The sequence below is a fragment of the Oreochromis niloticus genome, linkage group LG7, assembly GCF_001858045.2.
Source record: "Oreochromis niloticus isolate F11D_XX linkage group LG7, O_niloticus_UMD_NMBU, whole genome shotgun sequence".
Classification (NCBI taxonomy): domain Eukaryota; kingdom Metazoa; phylum Chordata; class Actinopteri; order Cichliformes; family Cichlidae; genus Oreochromis; species Oreochromis niloticus.
The window spans coordinates 24,999,799-25,023,887 of record NC_031972.2 but is presented as its reverse complement, the minus strand read 5'-3'; the positions used below and the strand labels follow the sequence as shown (position 1 = coordinate 25,023,887).

The following is a 24,089-nucleotide window of genomic DNA, read 5'->3' as shown; positions in this document are numbered from 1 at the left end:
ATCATCTCAAAAGTAATTTTGACCCCAGAGCCTGCAAGATCCCTGAAGGGAGTCTCTTTAAAAAAAAAAAAAAAAAATTAAACTAAGGCTTTTCAGACGTTTAAGACCATTTGAAAAAATGGCAAAAAGTCATATTTTGCATGGTTGGATCTTAACAAAGTTCCAAGTAGAGCTTTAACATGCAACAAGAAGAAATGAGTCTCTCACAGCACGCCATCACTGCTGAGGTGGGACACAGTGAGGCAGTAATTTGAAATTTCTTAAATGATCCTGAGGGTTACAGAACAAAAAAGTCAAGTGGAAGACCACAAAAAATTTCACCAGCACTCAGCTGGAGGATCCAGTTGGGTGTCCGTCAAGACACTGGACAATCCTCGACCCAAATTAATGCCGTTACTGGTACTGACTGCAGCCCCATAACCATTAGACGGCATCTGAGACTGAAGGGCTTCAAAAACAAAAAACGTCTTCAAAGGTCTCGTCTCCTTGAACACCACAGAACTAACCGTTTGGACTTTTCAAGAGAGCACCAAACATGGGACATGGAAAGGTGGAAGAAAGTTTTATTTTCTGATGAGAAAATTTTTTACCTTGGTGGTCCTGATGGTTTTCAACGTTACTGTCTTGACAAACAGATCCCACCTGAGATGTCTTCTACGGGCCACAGTGCAGGGGGCGCTATAATGGTCTGAGGTGCTTTTTCCTTCAGTGGAACAATGGAGCTTCAGGAGGTGCAGGAGCGTCAAATGGCTGCTGGCAATGTCCAGATGTTGCAGAAAGCATCCCTCATGACTGAGGACCCTCGTCTGTGTGGTAACGACTGGGTTTTTCAGTACATAATGCCCGCAGGACAAGGGACTTCTTCCAGGAGAATAACATCACTCTTTTGGATCGTCCTGTGTGTTCCCCTGATCTAAACCCAATTAAGAACCTTTGGGGATGGATGGCAAGGGAAGTTTATAAAAATGGACAACAGCTTCAGACAGTAGGTGCCCTTCGTGCGTCCGTCTTCACCACTTGGAGAAATGTTCCCACTCACCTCATGGAGATGCTTGAATCAAACTCTTCAAATTTTTGAAGAGATCAACAATAATGTTGGAGCTACTCATTACTGAGGTCATGTTTGGAACTTTGATTTCTGTTTTGGTGGGGTTTACAGGTTTTTTTGGAGGTGTGGTCCTAAACTTTTGATCAGCTGTAAAACAGCCTGTTTCAGTTTAAGCGTTGTTTTCAATAAATTACATGCTCTAAAAAATGTTTTGTCTCACTCCCATTTCTTCTTGTTGCATGTTGAAGCTCTGCTTGGAACCTTGTTAAGATCCAACCATGCAATATATGATTTTTTGCCATTTTTCAAGTGGTCTTAAACTTTTGATCGGGACTGTATGTAAATGACATGTTGATCTGCATTTGACTCTCTCTTCAGGCTAATCTTGAAACTTAATTGCCTTATATTGTATTTCCATGTCAACAGTTGTGTCCACTGGTCATTTAATAAGTGTAATGCAAGGTCAACTGAAAACTGTACCTAATTTAATTTACATTCATTTTCAGTGTCCTTTTCTATTTTCCAGTTTCCGTGTTTACGTCTAGTGATAAAGTGTAAACACCAGAGGGCAGTAGAATAACTAGTAACTACTTCATTTTTTGCTATCACAACAAGTGAGTGGCATCCCAATATGTTGTTGGCTTGCTTAAATTCCTACTTTCATCCAACTAGATGTCTGCAGATTTGTTTAGAAAGTGTGAAATATTTTTACCTTATTAATATTATGTTGTTGCCATCATGTCCTGTATTCTTCTTTTTTGTATTACAGGATGGCACAGAATCAGTGGTGAAGGATGTCCTCCCTGGACACAGTGTCCACAGCCTGCTCAGTATTCTAGACACTATCACTGTGAGCTGCTGTTTTTTCTCTCTCTAGGTTATGTCCTCATTTGCCTTCTGAAGTGTCTGTGTCAGTTTTATTTGTTTATTCATTACCTTCATGCCCCTGAAACAAAATTAATGTACTTTCTATTTGCTGTAATTTGTTTACTTAAGTTGCATCTTTTCGACTTTGTTTTTCTCTTCTTAAAATGGATCGTTGGGATCCTTTTCACACACTCAGATTGATGTTGTTTGGAACTGATTGTGCAGTAATGAACTCAAACCACGTATGTAATGTATATTGTATAGAAAACATCAGTTATTACAGTGAAAGATTCACTTTTTTATATCTTGTTACTTTGTTGCAATTGCATACAAACCATTTAAACACTATCACACTTGTGTTATAGAGCTTTGAAGTGCTGACAATTATTTAGGCCACATTAAAATGCTGCAAGCAGAGGTACACGCACAGGTCACGTAATAAACCTTGCAGAAAGTATCCTTAGCCCAATTTATTACTTAGAGGACAGTTCCAAATAGACAGCTGTGAAAGATGTGGATGAGATTTCTCTGATTCTTTTCTTTGATTTGCCAGGGTTATCCAGCTCCGTATAAAACTGTGTCGGCACGAGCTGCAACTCGCTCCACCATCTTACGCTTACCTGCTTCAGCCTTCAAGTCGGTGTTTAAGAAATACCCTGAGACACTTGTACGCGTCATTCAGGTAAAAGAGTGCATTATGTAGTGTTTGTTTTTTCACCAATTAACCATCTAATTTGGATGTAGCTACAACATGATATTTAGTATATTCTGCTGGGGGTTTTTTTGTGTATTTTTTTTCCCTGTTTCAGATAATTATGGTGCGCCTCCAAAGAGTCACCTTTTTGGCTTTGCATAACTATCTGGGCCTAACAACTGAGCTCTTCAATCCGGTAGGAGGAGATTTAATTAGTGCACACCTACAGTATTTATGTGCATACACATGGTCACGATGACTGTGTCACATGACTTGTTATGTGCTTGTGTATCAACAGGCATAGAACACACACACGCACACACGCACAGGCTAATTTTGCACAACATTAAGCACAGCAATATAACCTGGTCCATCATAGATCATAGAAAATGAATAAAATAACTAAACACTTCAACAGAAACAGGGAGCAGTAACATATATATCTGACTTACCTCTGGATTTATGATTATTAAATCTAATCTTTGATTTAGAGTTAGGAAATTTATTTTTAAAAAGTCTATATTTCAATGTACTTTAAAAATCTTTAGATTTTAGTTTTTCTATATTTCAAACTAGCCTTAAACAGATTAATTCATAAAGTAAAATATTGTTGAATGTGTGGTAGTGACATTATTGGTGATTGTAAACTGTTGGTGAGGAATATACAGAGCTCTGTTGCATATTTTAAAAGAAATTCAAAATTATTTAAAATTATTTTAACTTGATATTTGCTACACAGTTGTAATTGCCAGCAAACCCTTGAAGATTACCTATCCCGTCCATATTTGACTCATCATTGAAAGATTATTCTCCACTTCCAGGACGAGTTACTTGCCGGAACCACTGAAAACACTGCAGAGACAGGTCAAGCACACACACAAACATGCACACGTGCATCCAAACATGCACTACATGCCGTTCAATTTCAGCTTTGTCTTGTATTGAAACTGATCCAGTGCTGGCACTTGACTTTGCATTAAACAGATGGTGTAAAGGACAGCCCTTCAAACAGGAAGCTGCGATCCACCTCTATGCCCACTGAATGCACAGGTGGGTCACTGCCTTGGACATAAGCGATCATCAAATGCCACATGGCTGTATTAATTTCCTGCACAGTTGTACTTGTTATCCTAATCCTTTGTTTTCTGAGTTACAGGTAATGACCTGAACATGGCCTGCGAATGAGCTCGAGTTACCATTGAGGAGGCTCCATCAAGTCCTATCACTCACAAAGTAAGGTCTGCTTTTTACATTGAAGCGTGGTGACAGGTCTTGTGTGTAAATGTAACATAATATCACAGTATCTGCTGCATCTTACCTACTTCCTCCATAGTAGTTTCTCTCCTGTGCCTGTCTTTGTAGTCTAGTCTGAAGAAGAGTGTGACAATGCAACACACACCATCTGAAGTATTTCACTATACAGACAGTGGAGGGCACGCTGATGCTACCTATCTTGGTAAAAGCAGTGCAATCCTCCAAGCTGCTAAGAAAGACCTGCTGGGAATCATCCAGCTGCAGGTGAGGGGTTAATTGGAGAAAATTCAGCTGGTGTCAGTGTTCTGATCCTTTTAAATTTACTTTTGTGACGTGTTAAGTGATGTGAACTGTGGACCCCGATCGGACACAGTGTCTATAGGTATACCATGAAGGCGGAGCAGCACATGATCCATAAGCAGTTTCGCCGTCTCTAAAGTGGTGGGCAATTTGGGCAGAGCAACAAAATGTGCAGCCTTGGAAAACCGGTGAGTATGGTGGTGTTACCTGAAGATGGTTACAGTCCAGTTATGAAGTCCAGGACGATGTGCGACCAGAGCCTCCTCGGGATAGGTAGGGGCCTGAGAAACCCAGCAGGCGAAGAGTTGGATGTCTTATTCTGCGCACAGGTAGGGCAAGCAGAAACAAAATCCTGGACATCCGAAGCAAGAGATCGCCACCAGAACAGATGTTGCAAAATCGTGCGGTGTCCTGCTGAGTGTTTCTGTTCAGGGTCTCTGTCTCCCATGTAAGAGCCCCAATAATGCAGGCCGCGGGCAGGATAGCCTTCTCCAAGGCCTCACCTGATGAGGAAAGCACATGTGGCTTCACATTTGGGAGCTGGGTCTGTAAGTAATGGTTAGGTTGAACTGAGTAAAGAACAGAGCCTGCATGGCCTGACGAGAGTTGAGGCATTTGGCTGCTTGAAAGTACTTAAGGTTTTTGTGATCCATCCAGATGCCTCCATTCCTCCAGTGCAAGCTTTATGGCCAGCAACCCCCGGTCCTCCACGTCGTAATTCCGCTCAGCCTGTGAGAGACGACAGGACAAAAAAGCACATGGATGAAGCTTACCCCCGGAATGCTGTGACAACACAGCTCCAACTCCTGAATCCGAAGCATCCACTTCAACTATGAACGGTTCAGAGAGATCTGGTTGAATCCGGATGGGCGCAGAGGCAAATTTCTGCTTGAGCTGGGTGAATGCTTGTTGCACCACTGGAGACCACTGGAAAGAGACCTTGGGAGAGGATAAGCATGTCAAGGGGAGAGCAACGCAGCTGAAATCATGGATGAAGTGTATGTAAAAATGAGCAAATCCCAAAAACCTCTGTAGCTGTTTACGGGTCCTGGGCTCTAGCCATTCCACCACTGCCTTGATTTTTGCCAGGTTCACCCGCAGCTATCCTTGCTCGACAATAAGAAAAAGAAAAGCGACCGACTGTAGGTGGAACTCACATTTCTCTCCTTTGACGAAAAGTCAGTTCTCCAACAACTGTTGTAGTACCTGGCGGACGTGCCCCTCATGGTCTGCCAAGGACTTCAAAAGATCAAAATGTCATCCAGGTACACAAAAACACAGTGATTAATGAAATCTCTCAACACGTCATTCACTAGGGCCTGAAAAACTGTGGGACCATTGGTGAGGCCAAAAGGCATGACCAGGTACTCAAAATGTCCCAGGTGCGTATTTAATGCTGTCTTACACTCATCTCCCTCCCTGATCCTGACCAAATGATAAGCATTTCTTAAGTCAAGCTTTGTGAAAATGGTGGCAGAAGGCAGAAGAAAGCAACGGAAGGGGGTACTTGTTCTTAACAGTGATTTTGTTTAACCCCCAAAAGTCAATGCATGGACAGAGAGATTCCAAGTGGGGACTTGGAGGGGCGGATTATTCCGGCAGCTAGTGAACTGGTTATGTAACAATCCATGGCCTCCTGTTCTGGCTTGGAAAGACTATACAGGTGACTGGTGGGGAGAGGCGCGCCAGAGAGCAGGTCTATTCCATAATCGTAGGATCCATGTGGAGGAAGGGAGAGAGCTCAGTCCTTGCTAAATACGACGACACGAACAGAGGACAAATCAGGAACTGTGATCGGTTCAGATGGAGTGGATGGCGAGACACTGGGAGTGACTGAGTGCAAACAGTTCTTATGGCACCACAAGCTCCAACCCGCAATACAACCCTTGGACCAATCTATCTGTGGGATGTGTGTGTTTAACAAAAGGTAACTGCATCCCTACGTTTACCGATGGGCCTGCTATTTTGGCCGAGCTGGGCATCAGTCCGCATAATGTCCTTCTTTTCCCACAGAAAAAACACTCCCCGTTCACTGCCTTTGATTCCAGTCCGAGCGCAAAAGTCGGGCCCGGCCGAGCTGCATCGGTTGCTCCTCTTCCCAGCAGCCTCCCACCTCTCAGGGTTCTGTCCCCCGGAGGCGACCTCCCAATGGAATCGACATAAAGCGGCAGCTTGCCCACAGTACTCCTGGATGTGGTCATCCATCCTAACACACATTGATAATAATGCATCCAGTGATTTAGGTCATTCTTAGGGGACAATTCACACTTTAAGTCTTCATTAAGGCTATTGCCCCTCAGAGAGCATTCTCCCCCCACCCCGTCTCCTCTGCCAAAATCCAAAAGTCAGTGTAGAAGTCCACCACAGTTCTCTTGCCTTGCCGTAGGTGGAACATTTTATGTGAGGCAGCATCTGGGCTCGAACCTTTGTGGAAAACACTACAGAACTTTATGAATAAGTCATTATAGAATATGTCAGGGTGAGCTTTAAGAACCGCCTGAGCCCATTTCAGAGCACACCCCGTCAACAGCGCCAACATAAAATACATTTTTGAGCTGTCTGAGGTGTAGGCTCAGTTCTGCTGATGAAACGGTAGTGCACATTGAGTCCGAAATCTATCTGTTTTGTCCAACTCACCCGAGAATTTCTCTGGGATGGGTGGTGGGTGTTTCCATGGCTTGGAGGGCACCGAAGGAGGAAGCGGGCAGGCAGCTGCGATGCTATGTGGCAGTATATGTGGTGGAGGAGGCACAGACAGGTGAGGCTGTAACATACCTTTAATCTCTGTTACACATTAAAGGAGATAGCTCTGTTCCTTAGAGAAATGCTGCAGCATTTTCTCATGCCGATCCAATTGATCCCCCTGAAGTGACAGGGCTTGCTGAATGGGATCCAAGTCCACTGGGTCCATTTCTGGCTGGATCGTTCTGTCAGAGTGGTGAAAGCAGGACCCACACGCAGGACTTCCTGTGTAGAATAAAGTGTGTTTATTGACAGTCACAAAATGACAAAAGATGCAAATAATCATCTGTGCGTGTTTTCTTCGTGTGCTCGTTCCCCGCTCGCGTGCTGTGACTTCTCCCGGTGTCCGTGGTGAGTAATTCCTCTCGCTTCGGTGTTTATGTACAAACATGCTCGAGTTCTTTGAGCTCAGCGAGATTGCAGCTTCCTCTCTATTTCCAAAACACATTTTTATGAGTGAGTGACCTGGACACACATCCTCACACTGTTGTGATGTTCAGCACTGTAGAGTTGGAGGGAAAAACAAAGATGGCTACTTCTACTTTGTCCTTTTGTGGATTCTTTTTTATTCCTTAGGATAATGCGAGTGGAGCCCAAAGTGGTGCTGAATGTTGCTCATGCTGTGTTGAAGAGGATGTCATCTTTTGTCAGGCAAATAGACTTTGCTCTTGACTGGATGGCCGTCGAAGCTGGCAGGGCTGTTTACAGGTATTCCTCTGCTGACCTTGTGTCTCATGTGTGAAATCAACTCGTAACATTACAGGCATTACTTGGTTCATGCGGGACAAGTTAATTAATACTAATAGAGGGAGGGGAAGCTGAATTTGGAAATGTGATTGTGAGTTGTTTGCAGATTTGCAGTAGACTGAAGTTATCTGTATTTTCTTTTCTTTTTGCAGGCAGGGAGAGAAATCTGACAGCACTTTCATAGTGCTGAGTGGTCGACTGCGCTCAGTAATCATGAAGGAGGATGGCAAGAAAGAGTTGATAGGGGAGTACGGACGTGGTGACCTGATTGGAGTGGTAAGCACCGTGACAGCCAGAGGGAAGACAGCTGGGGAAGAGTTGATGGAAGACTATTAATATCATGCTGTATCAAACAACACTAGCTGTTTGTTTTCATAGAAGAACCTGTTAAAAGGTTAGATATAAAAAAAATTACAATGTTAATATCACAAATGGAACTGCCTATTAGCTGTCAGTATACCGCATATGGCTGATGAGACTGGATTGCCTGTATGTTCTACTTTCAGTAAATGCAGACTAAGACCAGTACATCTTGGGATGTATTTAAACAAATGGGGAAAAAAGTCCAAAAAATGTAGCCAAAAGGCAGCTGAAATAGAATATGCATAAAAAATAATCCAGATAATTTTATCTTTTTCATGCTCTTTGTCTCGGGCTCTTTTTGGGACAGTTCCAAGTGCATTTAGACAAAAGCATGCACCAAATTCATTTGCCAGGCTGCCAGAGGAGTGTGGGTGTGCGTACTACAGTAGTTAAATCATTTCTCATTTTGTTTAGTGGCCTTTAATCTGATTAAAAGGAAATTAGATATTCAGTCCCTGTTGAGTTATCCAGTATATCAATTCATTTACCAGTCCTTTAAGTATTAGGATAGTTTACATTAAACTGAATATATTGAAACACATAATGTGGAGATGGCTAAAGCGGTTGACACTACATAAATGTGCCACACCAGAGGTTCAGTATGTCTAGTTTTACATCAATAAAGCAAGATCTATGTAGATGTTTTGGAATGTCATTTGCAGTTAATGAGTGCCTAAAGTCTTTGAGCCATTAATGCCACCAGATCCTTTATCCTTCCCCATTATGTTCTCCCAGCCACCTTCAGCTCTTGTTGCTGTGGGGTCTCTGTTTTCAGTCTAGTCTTCAGCAGGTGGTATGCAGTTCCGTTAGAATAGGATCAGGTGACTGAGATGGACAGTAAAGCCACTCATTCTCTACACCCTCTAGATTCCTTGTATGTTTAGGGTTGTTTTCCTGCTTAATAACTAAATGTTTTTGCATGTGTTGTGATGCATTTGACTGGATCCAATTTTGCTAGTAAAATACCTCCCTTTGAGTTTCTTGTTTTTTGCTTTTATGTATAAAGTTTTATTAAGTTTTGAGCTATGTTTGAATTTTTGCATGCAACATGCAGAGCTGGCTGAAATTATCCAATTATATTTTTAATCCTTACAATTTTAGCGCTTTGAACACTTGTTTTTATTTTGACACAAATTAACCTATCAGTTGAGTTTATACACTGCATTGGAAAAATATAGGGTTCACATGCAGGAACTTGAGTGACATCCCATTCTTAATCCATAGTGTTTATTAAAATGTCAGTACACACTTTGCATCTATAACAGCTTCAAATTGTCTGGGAAGGCTTTCCACAAGGTTTAGGAGTGTGTTTATGGGAATTTTTGGCCATTCTTCCAGAAGCACATTTGTGAGGTGACCTGGCTCACAGTCTCTGCTCTAATTCATTCTAAAGGTGTTCTGTCAGGTTGGACTCTGTGTAAGCCACTCATGTTCTTTCACACCAAACTCGCTCATCCATGTGTTTGTGACCTTGCTTTGTGAGCTTTCATGTTTGAACAGGAAGTGGCAATCCCCAAACTATTGCCACAAAGTTGGGAGCATGAAATTGTCCAAAATGTTTCAGCATGGTGAAGCATTAAGAGTTCCTTTCACTGGAATTAAGGCCGAGTCCAACTCCTGAAAAACAATCCCTCACTATAATCCCCCCTCCCTCTATTCCTCCACCGCTCTAGAGTCCAGTCTTGGCAATCCATTACATTGTGCTTGGTGATTTAATGCTTAGATGCAGCTGCTCGGCCTTGGAAACTCATTGTACGAAGCTTGCTATGCACTGTTCTTGAGATAATTTGAAGGCCACATGAAATTTGAAGGTCTGTAGCAACTGACTTTGCAGAACTTGTATAATAACACTAATATTTGTCTGTGCAATATTTGGTAGTGAGGAAGTTTCATGACTGAACTAACATAAGTGGCATCCTATCACTGTAACATGCTGGAATTCAATGAGCTCCTGAGAGCTACCCATTCTTTCACAGATGTTTGTAGAAGCAGTTTGCATGGATAGGTGTTTGATTTTTATATATTTGTGTCCATGGAAGTGATTGGAACACCTGAGCTTAATTATTCAGATGGTTGAGTGAATATTTATGACAACATGGTGTATGTAGCATGCATTTCCTATTGATTGTGCTTAGTAACAAAGCCTAAATAACACGAATAACTCAACTGCGTTTACTTTGTTGTAAAACATTTTAACATGTAATTCTGCTCAAAAGTGTTGGGTCTGAAAATTAAAAAGAGTATAAAATCAAAACAATATAATAAGGAGATAGATGCAGTTACATTTGAAAATATTCAGAATGAATTTATGGCCAACTTTTATACAAACACGATGTGATGATGATGATATTGATGAAATCTGATTCTAAAGTATCTTCTAAATATTTTAACAGTACTGCTAAGTTTTTCTCATATTAAACTCTAAAATGGTATTTTCAACCTGTGTAAAGCAAAGTCACTTGGTTTCACTCACCCACCTCCCTGTTGGCTGGCGTGACTGGTTCCTGTCACAATGCTTCTAATAATACCTGGGTTAATGGATGCTATGGTTACTGTTACCTGGAGGAGAAAAGCTGTCATTGGAGCTTCTGTAATAGTGGCAATAAGATTGTGAGACAAATTTAGTACGGCTGTGTTGACGTCAGTTTTAGATGAGGGGTAGAGGTTATTCTTAGCCCCCCCCACACACACACACACACTTACTGCATCAGTAGAAACCCGGTCTGTGGACTAGCAAGACTCAAAATTAATTAACTTGAATTACATACTTGTAAGTGAGCTTTTCTTGAAAATCTTAAAGTAAAAATGCATTTAGTCATATATGATGTACCACTTTAATATGTAGGAGTTGTTTGGGTATACTATAAACCCTCTGTATGTGATGTCATGAAACATGGTTGGAAAAATGAGGATGAGAGACTGCAACAATGCCACGCAGACCCATGCCTTTACACACACACACACACACACACGCACACACACACACACACGCACACGCGCGCGCGCACACACACACACACACACACACACACACACACACACACCCTCTCTCAATCCATTTATCTATTTCTCTCAAACACACAGATACATCACATGTTGTTGTGTTTATATTTTGTTGTTGCAGTTTGCATTGATTGAAAATTATTTCACACACGCATCCTGGTTCTGGCCCCTGGTAATCACATGGCTCCATAAAATAACAAAACAAGAATTTCATGCATTGGCCTAAAATGGGAAAATAGATGAATCTGGTGGAATATCACAACTTTTCTTCAAAATGAAATGCTGACATTATAGAATGCATGGTTTTATACTGCATTGGCAGAGAGATTTAAAAAAAATGTGGTTTCAATGCAAGTGAATGGGGCATTTTTCTCCACCAAGGTGTTGAGAGGGAGTCTCTGGCACTACACAAAAAATAATAATACTGTACAATCAAATCATGTTTAAACTGGCATTTAAAAGGTTATATTTCTGAGAACGATTAAATGTTTGATCATTTTGAAAGGGCTCAAGTTGAGTAAGTGATTTACAAAAAAAAGGAGAAAAAAATATTGTATGAGGATTTTATGGCATGTCTTGTGCACATACATTTTAGTCCACAAAGATATCAAAGGGGGTCAAAATTTGACACGGGCACAAGGGTTAAAACCATACCTTTAATCCATGACATTTCTAAAATGTTCATCGTGTTGAGTTTCAGTGAATGCAACATGTTATTTTTTTTATTAGTTATTTGTATTATTTTCATGATTACTTTGATTCCCTTTTTTTTAACCAAGAAGTCTCTGAGTGGAACAGCTGGACCCATCATTCCTACCCTTTTCGGTAGGAATGATGGGTGCTGGTCTTTGGTGCGTTGACTTTACATGCACCTTAGACACTGAAGGTGTTGTGGGAGGAGGCGTCGATGAGTACCGCCCACCCCCCCATCGTACATCCTACCTGGTCTCGGTGTGTGTGTGTTTATGAAAAAAAAAAAGAAAAAATTGTTGCATGAGGATTTTATAGCAGATTTTATATGTGTGCATTTTTGTCCACGAAGATGTCGAAAGGCTGTAAAATGCATCAACAGAGTATGGATGACATCGGATTTCAAAATTCTGGCTAAAAAGAAGAGGAGGGCATAAGAGTTAAACATAAGAGCTCTACTCTGTTGTCATTTTCCAAAACTTCTTATGAAGGCATGGAGACAGGATTAGATGTGCTGTCTGTCTGCCATGATGGAAATACTCTCTCCTTAAGTATTATGGATTCCTGTTTGCACCCTAATTTGAACTGGAACTGAGCCTTCAGGACAGATGTTCATTTGCTTTTGGTTAAATAAGACAGTACAGACAAATTAACACCAAATTAAGGGATTAGATTTTCACTTTAATGAGCATTAAGGGCTTTAGGGATTGACCATATAAGGAGGACGACTTTAGAGATTACAAACAGCTGAAAGGTTTAAATAAGGTACTTGTGTTTTCAGTGTAGTACCTTTCCTTGCTTTATTATAATGTACCACATAAAATCCTTTCACCAATGCTTTACAACGTGGTGGATATTTGACTTTAAAAGATCTGAGATGCACCTGAACAATCAAATCACTTTTCAGCTGTCTTAACCTGGACGTAACACCTCCTTGAAGTAGACATTCATGGGTGTAATCTATGATCTCTCACATAAAGGTCCCACTCTTCTACTGACAAGTGGTATCATCAAACAGCGTCTTGGAACTGCTGCACTTGACAGGTATGTTTTGTGCCAGATTCAAACATTTTATGCAATTTTGCAGGTTCATCTTCTCTTATTCAAACCTCAAATAAAATGAGTCTTTTTCGGGTTCTTGCTGCTGTCTGTAGGTTTTTATTTTCTTTGTGCTTTGTCTTTCACGCTCATTAAATTCTGCTAAAGTTTGCTCTATTGGCACAAGAGGAAAATGGATCTCTTGGATGCTGCCAGCAAAGCAATGCTGCCTGTCATTAATGGACTCCTTTCCTCTTTAGTGTCCATGAGTACCGTCTGTCCAGCTGGCTGGGCCAACAAGAAGACATCCATCGCATAGTTCTTTACCAGACTGACTACACACTGACCCCGTGGACACAGAGGTGCATCCGTCAGGCTGACTGCATCATTATTGTGGGACTAGGAGAGCAGGACCCTACTGTAGGGGAGGTGAGGTGTTCACTGGTTCCCAGGAGAAGAGAGAGGTGTATTACTAGGAACTGTTAGAGCTACATGTTCAAATCCAACATTTGTTTTTATATGTACAGTGCATGAACCTCATTTTATTACTAATTTATTGATAATTAATTAGTTAATTACTCTGATATTTTACTGCTGTACCTGCGATGCAAAGACACCCCAAAATATTTTTTAACCTAAATTCAGTGCTATGCATTCACAGGGACTTACTGTGGAATACCAGTACTATCTAGTTATTTTAAAAATCAAGGCCTGTTCACAATGTTATTAATTTGTATTGTTTAAATAATTTGTGACCTCTACTAGCAAATAAAAAAAAAAAACAGGGTAAGTAACTCAGTTAACAAAGATTCTGCAGTTTATTAAAACCAGTTCTGTGTGAAATTGGCAAGTTTGGTACTGGAAGCTTTCTGGTTTCTGTTTTTCTCCAAGTCATTTCTGAACAATCTTTGACTTCATGCAGGAAAGCGGTCCATGTGGAGAAGAATCTCAAAACATTGAGCTTTTTAAAAGAAACCTTTAAAGCACTGACAGTCAGACTGTAATTCATGCAGTGTTGAGCCTTTTTTAGAGAAACAAAAGCTCTTACAGGCAATGTGACATCAAGCATCAGTCGGGAGAATAGGGTGGGAGGGGGGAACTGTGGGATCCTCCTGCCACTCAGTAATCATACTTGCTTAAACATTTTGCTATATTAAAGAACATGGAATAAAAACCATAGATGGTGGCAGATGGGCTGGTCTGAGACTCTGATAGTTAAACATCATCAGCCTTTTCTTTGTGACATAACGCATTAGGGATGTGATTGACCAGGAGATTTGTTCAATGACTGTGTAGCTGATAAATCTGAAAGGATTATGTTGGACAATGACATAATCATGGACCGTAACGTCAAAGGAGTTTTTAAATTGTGTAGTCTGCTTGTGTAATCTGTCCCTCAGAGAACTGAGGCCATTTTTTCAAATTGATGTTTGGTATAGTGCTCATGACACGTATTTCATGTATAACATAGAAAAGCACACTCTCATTTAACAAATCAAGAACCGAGTTGGTATTTTTGTTTAAAATAATTCTCAAAAGAATATTTTAATCATTTGGAAGTCATTTATGTGTACAATGATGAATATAATGACAGGAACCTACAGTTTTGATTCACTTAATGCAGCGAGGTCAACTTGATTACACAAAGTCATGGACTTATTAATATTACTAGTATAAGTGTTACACACACACACGCCCCTCCCCCCTTTAACTGAGCTCTTGTTCAGTACATGACAGCAATTATCAGGTGTGTTATCAGGCAACAATCTTCTTAGAGCAAGCATTTTTTGATGTAATAACTTCACATCATTATGTTGTTGAATAATAGCTCTGCCAAGGCGTTCAATGGTCAGACAAGTTGTGAATGGCTTGTATTTGACTCTTGGGCATACAGAAGATTCTTCTTCTGTATGCCCAAGAGTCAAATACAAGCCATTCACATTCACAAGCCATGTTGTGAAAGAGAGGAGGGGTGTGAGGAAGAGAGCACATATCCAGTTGAAGGGGAAGGAAAACAGAACTTTAAGCAGTTTGCTGGTCTGGATCATTCAGATGTGATTGTATGTGTGTTACACATCACAGCGTTCCTCCCCAGTCAACATCACAGCGAATTCACCTCAAGGTCAGGCTGTGCTCAGAGAAACAACCCATGACATGCATCTGAGACTCTACAAGCCAGTTAGCTTGTTAAAGTTAGCTTGTTAAAAGACAGAACAGGTATGGCTTGTTTGGAAAACTTACCAGCAGAAAGCCTCCTTGTCCTTTGGACAGACGAAGCAAAGCAGAGATGTTTCGCTCGGTGGTGGAAGGGTGATGATCTTGCCTTGTTTTGCAGCCACAGTACCCTGGGCACCATGGACTGGTCAAACCTGTACTGAGGCCCATTATGTGGCAGCTAACACTTGCCTGAAACTGGGTCATGCAACATGGATTTCACCTTCGTCTGTGTCACCCAAAAGATGGACACCTGCTGATGGATGGAGGCTATATTAACAACCTGCCTGGTTTGTTACATTCAGTTTGTACCTTCCCTTATTAAGTATTAAAAGTAGCCGTACTTTGATGTTGTTGCTCAGCTGTTTGCTTATAGCAATATATTTTTAATTTTACCAGTACTGTATGCTGTTTGTCTTGATGCCTCCTTCCCCTGATTCTCGCAGCTGATGTTGCACGCTCCATGGGGGCCAAAGTGGTAATAGCTATTGATGTGGGCAGCCGGGATGAAACCAATCTCACTAATTACAGCGACTCACTCTCGGGCTGGTGGCTGCTATGGAAACGCCTTAACCCCCTAGCTGAGAAAGTTAAGGTGATGGGTTGATTAGGATTAAAGACACACCATGCTGTGCAGCAATGTTTTTAATTCTATCAATAAAAATAAGGATATTTTTGGAAATCGTCTCAGTGATTTATAAGTTAATTTCCACAGGTGGCCTCCAAGTTGGCAGTAGCTAAACCGTTACATAAAAAGCCATCTCTAGACCCAGCTGTATTAGCTAATTGTAGGCCAATCTCCAACCTTCCTTTTTATCTCAAAAATTCTTAAAAGTGTAATTGTAAAACAGCTAACTGATCACCTGCAGAGGAGTGGTTTATTTCAAGAGGTTCAGTCAGGTTTCAGACTCATCAGAGTACAGAGACAGCTTTAGTTAAGGCCACAAATGATCTTCTTATGACCTCTGACAGTGGACTCATCTCTGTGAGTGTCCTGCTAGACCTCAGTGCAGAGTTTGGTGCTGTTAACTATAATATTTCATTACAGCAATTAGAGCATGCCGTAGGTATTAAATGTACCGTGTAATATCTATCTAATAGACTCCAATTTGTTCATGTAAATGGAGAGTCCTCTTCACACACAGGTTAATTATGGAGTTCCACACGGTTCAGTGCTAGGACCAGTTCTGTTTACATTATACATGCTTCCCTTAGGCAGTATCATCAGAAGGCATAGAATACATTTTCACTGATATGCAGATGACACCCACACTTATCTATCCATAAACCAAGATAACACACACGCAGACAGAGGTTATTGTACTCTGCCCTGAAAATCTAATTGATGTTTACTCGGGGGGTCGACGATCCAGGCCCCCTAACAGATTAGGCTTAAAATTGTCTTTTTTGATAAAGCATATAGTTAGGGCTGGATCAGGTGACCCTCAATACTCCCTTAGTTATCCTGCATTTAATCATTAGATTAATATTAATATCTCGCCCGTCTTCCACAGTGTGTTTTTGCAATGTCGTCCTCCCCTCCCCTCCAGCCGGTCCCAGCAGATCACCCCCCCCCCTCTAAGTTTGGTTCTGCTGGAGGTTTCTTCCTGTTAAAAGGGAGTTTTTTCTTTCCACTATCAACAAAGTGCTTGTTCATGGGGGTCATATGACTGTAGGGGTTTTCTTTTTTTTTCTTTGTGTTATTGTAAGGTCTTTACCTTACAATATAAAGCACCTTGAGGCAGCTGTTGTTGTGATTTGGCACTATATAAATAAAATTGAATTGAACTGAAAGCATTGGAGAGTTCAATAAAAAGCAATAGCAGAGTCTGGGCTTGATTTTTGTGTGTGTGTGTGACTTAAAACCACAAAATATTGTGATCGGCAATGAAATAACTAATCCAAATGCTTGAGAGATTAATAACTAAAATACTGTGAGTTGACAACTTAATTAAGTTATTTTTCACAATGCATTGTTTCAGGGTTGTGATGACATTGAAAACTTTTGTCCTCTGTGTTTTTTCACAGCCAAATTTTGAGGTACAAGTTGCATGGTCTGAATGAGTGCATTGGGATTTTCCATCTGGAGCCTATGTTTTCCTGTGCCCACCCTAGTGGGTGGAGTTCCTGGTGTTTCACCTGAAATCCATCGGGTGGCTAATCAGCAGAGGGAGTCTTAAGGCCAGGTCTCCCATTCTCTGCCAGTTTGTCAGCTACCTTCTGGTGGTAACTGGGCCTCCACGGTCCATGGTCAATGTGCCTTTTTGGAAAAACCACGACTCACCACAGTTACCTGCCTGCCCTCCTGCCTACCGTGCCCCTGCTGGACTCCCTTGGAATTCAAGGTCTGATCTTCAACACACTCACTCGCTCCTCAATCCAGCCTGGACACTCACTCGGATACTCTCCACGAAGCTTCTCACCTCTTTTCTGCAGGTAGGAAAACATCTGCCATACCTTTACTCACCTATAGTTCTCTGCATCATCATTCTGATATTAACTCTCCTTCAGAGATCCCGCTCCGCTCCTCTCTCCACCTTGTGTATATACATATATATCTCGTTCACTCTGTTTAAATAAAGTCTTGTTAATAACCAATTTCGCATTGAGTCTGCTTTTGGGTCTGCAACCACGCACTGGCCTCCGGCCTGTGATAACAAGTAATTTGTACCACTTATCGGTATACCAGGCAGTCATGCTGCTCTATGTTCAAAGTACACACAATATTTATTACTGCAGAGCTTTACATAAGTCAGAGCTTAAAAAAAAAACATTTAATGACATTTTCACAGTAGTTCAGTTCCTGTTTGGACGTATGAATGCTGAAGAAAATTGCAGTAGTGTCTTCTGTGCCAAAAACAATCAAGTTGGGCATTTAATCAATTAGCAAAATATTAAATGCTGTAAATTTAATGCTGATGAGTGTAACTCAGTAATAACAATGGAGGGAAAAAACTATTGTGGAATTACTGAAATATTAGTAAGTAGCCATATTCAAGTCTCACATGCCTGAATCTAGTGTAATGACACCAAAGGAACTTATAATCACTCATATTACAAATCCCTTATATTACAAATCCCTATAATATATATAGATAATGTAGAATATTTTTAGCTGAATCATTTTAGGCCTTAAGCTTCTTTTTCTGATAAAGTAATAACAATAAAAATAAAGTATGAAATTGTTTGCTTTTAACGTACACAAAAATAGATTTCTGTGCACCAGATTTGTTCCAAGCAATGTCACAGAAAGACAAAACGCCTCCTAACCAAGGGATGACGAGAATGATGAAGACAGATGAGTTATTTACTCCCAGTTTGAGCAACAACATGAGGATGAAGGGTAAAACAGCAGGACTCACACTGGCAACCTCCCCCTCCCTGATAATAAACAACAAAGGCAACAGAACAATTGCTGAAAACAGGATGGAGCCACTTTTATGATTGCAGATCTGAGACAGTAATGTTTAAGACTAAATGGCTTCTGTTCGCATTTTTTAAAACAATAGGCATCCCACACAGTTAATGAATGCCTTTCTATTTTCAGATGCTACTGGAGAGTACGACAACCAGGGGATGCAATGCTTCTCCTTCTGTGATACATTTGATACTATTTATTTTTATGCAGATCAAGACTTAAAAACACAACCAAGGTTTTGGGACTAGTTGAGCTTAAAAAAAGGCAAAATCAGATGTGCTTCACCGAAAAGCTGAAATTGCACAAACGTCTGCAGCAGAATTTTTTGATGCAGATAGTTTCCATTATACTTTACTGTAATTTCCAACTCACAGCAGTATAGAGGAGTATATTATTTTGTTTCTTGCAGCTGGCATGCTTGGCACACAGTTTGGAAGCTTATTCAAAGACGATAAAATTCCATAACGCCTCCTCAGTAGTCCCTGTCACTGACTGTGGCTTTTTTTTTGAAGGTGGTGACATGTCCCAATGCTTCCTTCACTGACCTGGCAGAAATTGTGTCCCGCATCGAGCCCGTCAAACCTCCTCTTGTGGATGGTAAAACTACCGACACACACTCCAACACTGCAGCTTTCAGCCACACTCAAAGTACTTTTTAAGTACGCTCATGTCTCCATGTTTGTCTTTGTCATTCTTGACCTAATGAAAAACAAATCAACCCCACAAAACAAAATGTCATATTTTATTAGGTCATAATTTTAACAAGTCAGGAGACTGACTTGTTGGCTACACAGCCTCAGTGTAAAACCCGCTGATGGAAAAGGGAACTTCCTCTTATTGTACAATTTAGTAAGTAAGCATTTGCAATCAAATAAAGAAATGTAAATGTAACTGTATATAATTTTTTTTAAGCAAAAGAACAGTTGTAGATTTCTCAAATAGCTTCAAACTTGTTCTTATTCCTGTTCTCTCTATTTATAATGCATTTGTCATCCATCACTCATCAAAGTCCACCCTGTATGACATTTCTAATGTTCTGACTTATGCACCTGCACACCCACGTGTATTTGTCACCATTCTACACTCCAGATATTCCAGTTTATTCACCCACAGTGTGCTTCCTGTCCCCCACTCTTTCCTTGCATCAGAAGAATCCGACTACCACACGGACTATGAAGAGGATGCACTGGAGAGTGCTCTCTCTGACATGGAGACGTATAATCGCTATGGAGAGCACACTGAAGGGGAGGAGACTGCTGACACGGTACGAACTTGTGGTAGTAAGATTAGAAACTGTGGGCTCTCTTTAAAGAGAAGAAGAGCAAGCAACCACAGTGAGGAATTTGTTTTTACTTATGTCTAAAACAGGCTTTTCAGGTTACATTATCATTAATTTCATTGTTTTGCAACACAAATTTCCATTCCATTATTGCAAAGGTTTGTCTGGCTTACAATGACGACACACTTGATCGGTCCTCTCGGTAAAAAGATTTTCATAAATCACTTGGGAAATCAGACTATCCTGCTGGCTACTATTCAAAGTCAGATTGAGGTTCATGCTGGAGTCTGGCCAGTTCATGCTTTAAAAGTGATTAATATCATTAAAATTATTTTAAAAATTAATTGGAAGCCATTGCAGGGGCACCTAGTTCAACTAAATTGATATCATTTAGAAGTTGGGGCTTGAGAACATTGTATACCTGCAACAACACAATTCAGGTTGTGTTTTGTATTCATTCATTTTATGGCTGTCTGACAATTAAAACATTCATTTTTAGATTTAACAAAGAAAAATGGGGACGACTATGCACGCCTCAACCTGATTCTCAGAATGTAGAACTGGATGGGAGATCGACACGCTCCATTACCCCGCCCACCAGCTGCCACCATCAGCTTCCGGCTATCCCAAACAGTTCACTGGAAGCGATGTCAAACCAGCAAGTAAATTCCAAGTAGTCCGTTTTTGTGAATGGTGGAGTAATAGAAGTTGCTTAAACAGGTTGGCACAATGTAAGCATTCTGTCTTTGCTACATTTTACCCTCCAATGTGAACCACCAGACTCTACCTGCAAAACTTGTCCTTTTGTCTTCTGTGACATCAAATGGTCAGACTTTTAGAAAAAACAATCTGTAGTATGAATTTCACACCTACATGTACCCCTTGTTAATAGAGCAGCTGCATGCCCAATCATTTCACATATTGATATGGATTATTTCTTATAGCTTCATCTGAGTCACACCGTCAGTGGAACATCCCTTGGATTGAAGGTGAAAACTGCATTTTTGTTTTTATTTTTATTTGGGAAATTTCAGCTTGATTTTATATGGCTGAAGGGACCAAATTACAACATATCTTTTTCAATCTTCTCTCTAGACACACAAACAGTTTGGGGATGATGTTCACAAATTTGAATGTCAATTTCTGAGATCTTTGCCTGACAAAGTTTTTTTTTAACAGATGACCTAAACAAATCAGCACACTCTGTGGAAAAATGTTAAAATTTTCACAAATTTTGTTGTTTTCCTTTGGAATTTCAATATTTACCTCTCTTCTTTGAACTTTATTAATCTTTATTAAATGATAAAACAAATCATTATTTGATTGAATTACTTGCCGCTAGTTTTAACAGTATTGTTTAAAAAAAAAGCGCTATATAAATACAGGCCATTTACCATTTACCATTTGCTGACGCCTGAAATGAGGAATCACAAGTAGAAATGACCTCATTTTATGTGGAAATACGTAGACACAATCCAAAACTGGTCACTTTTTAAAATTCTTTTATTATGAGCACCATGAATACTATTTTACTCACATCACTTATATTTGGAGCAGCTCAGAAACTGGCATGCAAGAATTATAATGGGGTGTTAAGGATGTGGAAAATGTTGTTCACCTGGCTGTTGATGTGAACTGAAATCACTGCCTGAAAACTGCTCCCAGAATCTGGTTCTGGCTTCATAAATATCCCCAAAGTATGAGTAACATGTGCAGAGCAGAAAGCTGGGCAACATAGGACTGACAAGTAATTTCTCAAACACTGCAGAACACCCTTCAGTCACCCTTCATGCAGTCATCTCACTTTCATTTCCACTACACTGAGAGGTTTTATGACATACCTGCATTGTTTGACCTATGTCTATTTTTTTTAAACAAAATCTGAATTATATAAAAAGCTATTTTAAGTAGCCGTTATCTAGACTGTTAGCCAGTGTAATGCAAAAGTGTCCACTTAAATTGCTGTCCGTAAATGGCTGACTGTGGTATTATTGTGTCTGAAACTTTATGCCCTGGCCATGTCGGTTTGGAGCTTAAAATATTTTCATCCTTAAACGGTCAGGTTGACTCTTGACCTAAAAAGGTTAAGCAGCACTGCTTGAAAGTTTTGCACACTCATGCCTGTGTAATGATCCTCACCAGGAGCAGCTTGCCAAACAACACTAATTTAAAAATAGAAAGAGACCAAAACAAGCAGCATACTCTGCATCCATGGCTGTCAGCACAGTTTTGTCGTACCCTGTGTGCCAGGGACATGGAAGGATTTAATGATTGCAATCCACTTCAAAGCACTAGTTTCCCCCTCGGCTGGTGAGAGAGCCTCCCCCCATCTGTTTTCTGGCTTGAGTCTATTGGACACAGACTGAGCAGCAGACAGTGTGGATCTGTCAAATGAACTCTGAAGCTCAACTTGTCTCTGTACAGTTTATGCACAGCAGCTATGACAGGAACATGTGCCTGCCCAAGTTTTAGCTTTTTTCCCCCCAAGTGATATGGAGGTTTGGTTGTTTGTTTGTCTTTTTAATTAAAGATGTTCAGGTCATACAGATTTGTTGTATTTAGTATTTAAGGAGTAATAAATATACATACCTATTTAAGCCAATAATACTGTATGTTGCCATTGTGTGCTGTGTTAAGTCTGTGCTGTAGCTGCAGCATAGCTTTAACATGCAGCTTTCCCAAAATATAACTACACGTAAATAATATGCTGTATAAAGTGTATTGATTAGCACAAGGGTAATATGGCCGTGAAACAAAATGTGATAGGCTGACAGTGTAGACAGCTCAGCTCAGTTTAACAAGTGACCCACCTAGTTGGTTATTGGTTGTTTTAAAGGGAAATGGATAAAGATTGTACGTCCTCACTTACTTGTAACAGGCTGAAGCCCTGAATAATTGTCTGACATGCTGGTTCATCAGTGTCTGGTCTAACTAAAATAATACAAAAAAGTCACAAGTCGCGTCAGAAAAATTCAATTCAATTCAATTCAATTCAATTCAATTCAATTGTATTTATATAGCGCCAAATCACAACAGTTGCCTCAGGGCGGTATATATTGTAAGACCCTATAATAATAAAAAGAAAACTGCCTAAAGGGGAAAAACTTCCTTTTAACAGGAAGAAACCTCCAACAGAATCAGGCTCAGGGTGGGGCAGCCATGTAAAGTGGAAGACACCCGCAGATTAATAATAACTACTGATTCAGTGCAGAGAGGTGTATAAAGGCAAAGTGAGTGAAAAAGAAACACCCAATGGATCATGGATTCCTATGACTATACAGCCTATGACAATTGCAGCGTAACTAACGGAGGATTCGGGGTCACCTGATCCAACCCCAAGTATAAGCCTTATCAGAAAGGAACATTTCGAGCCTAATATGAAAAGTGGAGATGCTGTCTGTCTCCCAAAATCAAGCTTTCTTAGTAGATTATTTGAATTTCTTTAATATAAAAAGCCCAGTTATACGAGGTGAATGATTATCAAATTGCTCTTGTTGAACTTTTAATTGTTTCTGGAGCATTTTCAGTATTACCAGAACTCGACCAATGCTGTTTCTCTTCCTGCTTCTGTTTGCAGCAGATACAAACATAGACTGAGTGTGATGGTTTAGAGTTGGAGGGGATGAAAACAAGCCCTTTCAGTGATTCCTTTTATATTGTAAAAAAACTTTCTACACTACCACAAACCCATCTTAAGAATTTCTTTACTTAAAATTGACCCATTGTTTATTAGCTGCACCCTATGTCAATATAACAATATCTAACGGCGGCCCCCTCGGGCGTAAATCTAATCAGTACTTTGCCAATGCAACTTTGCTTTCCTCGTCTTTCATTTCCTTATAAACTCTGGTGCTATATTGCCTGCAGCCTTACATTATGTGTACACGGCGAGAGAAACCTTGTGATAAACACTATGGGCTCTCATATGATGTTTGGTTAAATATGGTCTGTACAACAGCTCGAGACAAGAAAACGTTTGCTGTTTACCAATGAGGTGATGGAGTTCACTCTGATATTGTTTGTACCTAACCCACTGCACAGGGAATCAATCTTGTGTGGCAGAGTGAACGTCTCATGGATGAAGAGCTGATGTAATGTGTGGAACTGTGCCATGAATTAATAAGTCTTAGATGACCCGTGTGGAAAAATGACCACTTGTGCCCTTATTTGGCACCCATTCCCATACTAATGATGTAGACTGAAGAAGTTTACTGTTGAGCCTGTAATATACAATTACTGCCCAAATGTGTGAGTTTTGTATGTATAAACTAGGAGTATATTTAGCTGAGAATTGGAGGGATGTTACACTGCAATAGGGTGTTGACATATCAGTGTGGTAGGCCCACCTAAGCACGGCCTGCTTTCTGTTTCTTTCTGACACTAATGGGGGCGATAATTTGCCAAATCATGTTGTACTGGACTTCTTGAAACT

The 24,089-nt window shown here is 40.4% G+C and overlaps 3 protein-coding genes and 1 long non-coding RNA gene across 4 annotated transcripts; all 4 read left to right on the top strand.

Moving 5' to 3' along the window:
* The first annotated feature begins 716 nt into the window (after nt 1-716).
* On the top strand, nt 717-3,602 carry LOC102083307 (patatin-like phospholipase domain-containing protein 7). The gene is made up of 6 exons (XM_025909337.1): nt 717-824; nt 1,818-1,898; nt 2,469-2,597; nt 2,725-2,805; nt 3,431-3,463; nt 3,594-3,602. Exons 1-6 carry the CDS (start codon nt 717-719, stop codon nt 3,600-3,602), a joined length of 441 nt encoding a protein of 146 aa, XP_025765122.1.
* Nucleotides 3,603-3,618: 16 nt separating this feature from the next.
* LOC112847407 (uncharacterized) lies at nt 3,619-4,122 on the top strand. The gene is made up of 3 exons (XR_003220947.1): nt 3,619-3,659; nt 3,766-3,842; nt 3,972-4,122. It is a non-coding gene; the product is annotated as an uncharacterized LOC112847407 (long non-coding RNA).
* Nucleotides 4,123-9,774: 5,652 nt separating this feature from the next.
* LOC112847556 (patatin-like phospholipase domain-containing protein 7) lies at nt 9,775-13,232 on the top strand. The gene is made up of 3 exons (XM_025909335.1): nt 9,775-9,826; nt 12,689-12,752; nt 13,007-13,232. Exons 1-3 carry the CDS (start codon nt 9,814-9,816, stop codon nt 13,230-13,232), a joined length of 303 nt encoding a protein of 100 aa, XP_025765120.1. The 5' UTR covers nt 9,775-9,813.
* Nucleotides 13,233-15,008: 1,776 nt separating this feature from the next.
* On the top strand, nt 15,009-20,540 carry LOC106098167 (patatin-like phospholipase domain-containing protein 7). The gene is made up of 7 exons (XM_025909334.1): nt 15,009-15,250; nt 15,407-15,555; nt 16,989-17,015; nt 17,076-17,396; nt 18,891-18,975; nt 19,527-19,642; nt 20,157-20,540. Exons 1-7 carry the CDS (start codon nt 15,166-15,168, stop codon nt 20,160-20,162), a joined length of 789 nt encoding a protein of 262 aa, XP_025765119.1. The 5' UTR covers nt 15,009-15,165; the 3' UTR covers nt 20,163-20,540.
* The last annotated feature ends 3,549 nt before the right edge of the window (nt 20,541-24,089 follow it).

What these genes read in the sequence shown, in the direction of transcription:
- LOC112847556 (XM_025909335.1), top strand. An exon ending in GGAACTGCTGCACTTGACAG is followed by an intron (nt 12,753 to 13,006) that starts GTATGTTTTGTG and finishes TTTCCTCTTTAG; the next exon opens with TGTCCATGAGTACCGTCTGT.
- LOC102083307 (XM_025909337.1), top strand. Translation starts at nt 717, where the DNA reads ATGGAGCTTCAGGAGGTGCAGGAGCGTCAAATGGCTGCTGGCAATGTC. An exon ending in GTCTGTGTGGTAACGACTGG is followed by an intron (nt 825 to 1,817) that starts GTTTTTCAGTAC and finishes TTTGTATTACAG; the next exon opens with GATGGCACAGAATCAGTGGT. An exon ending in CACTTGTACGCGTCATTCAG is followed by an intron (nt 2,598 to 2,724) that starts GTAAAAGAGTGC and finishes TCCCTGTTTCAG; the next exon opens with ATAATTATGGTGCGCCTCCA.
- LOC106098167 (XM_025909334.1), top strand. Translation starts at nt 15,166, where the DNA reads ATGCAACATGGATTTCACCTTCGTCTGTGTCACCCAAAAGATGGACAC. An exon ending in TTGAGGTACAAGTTGCATGG is followed by an intron (nt 17,016 to 17,075) that starts TCTGAATGAGTG and finishes TGCCCACCCTAG; the next exon opens with TGGGTGGAGTTCCTGGTGTT. An exon ending in TTCTCACCTCTTTTCTGCAG is followed by an intron (nt 17,397 to 18,890) that starts GTAGGAAAACAT and finishes TTTTTTTTGAAG; the next exon opens with GTGGTGACATGTCCCAATGC.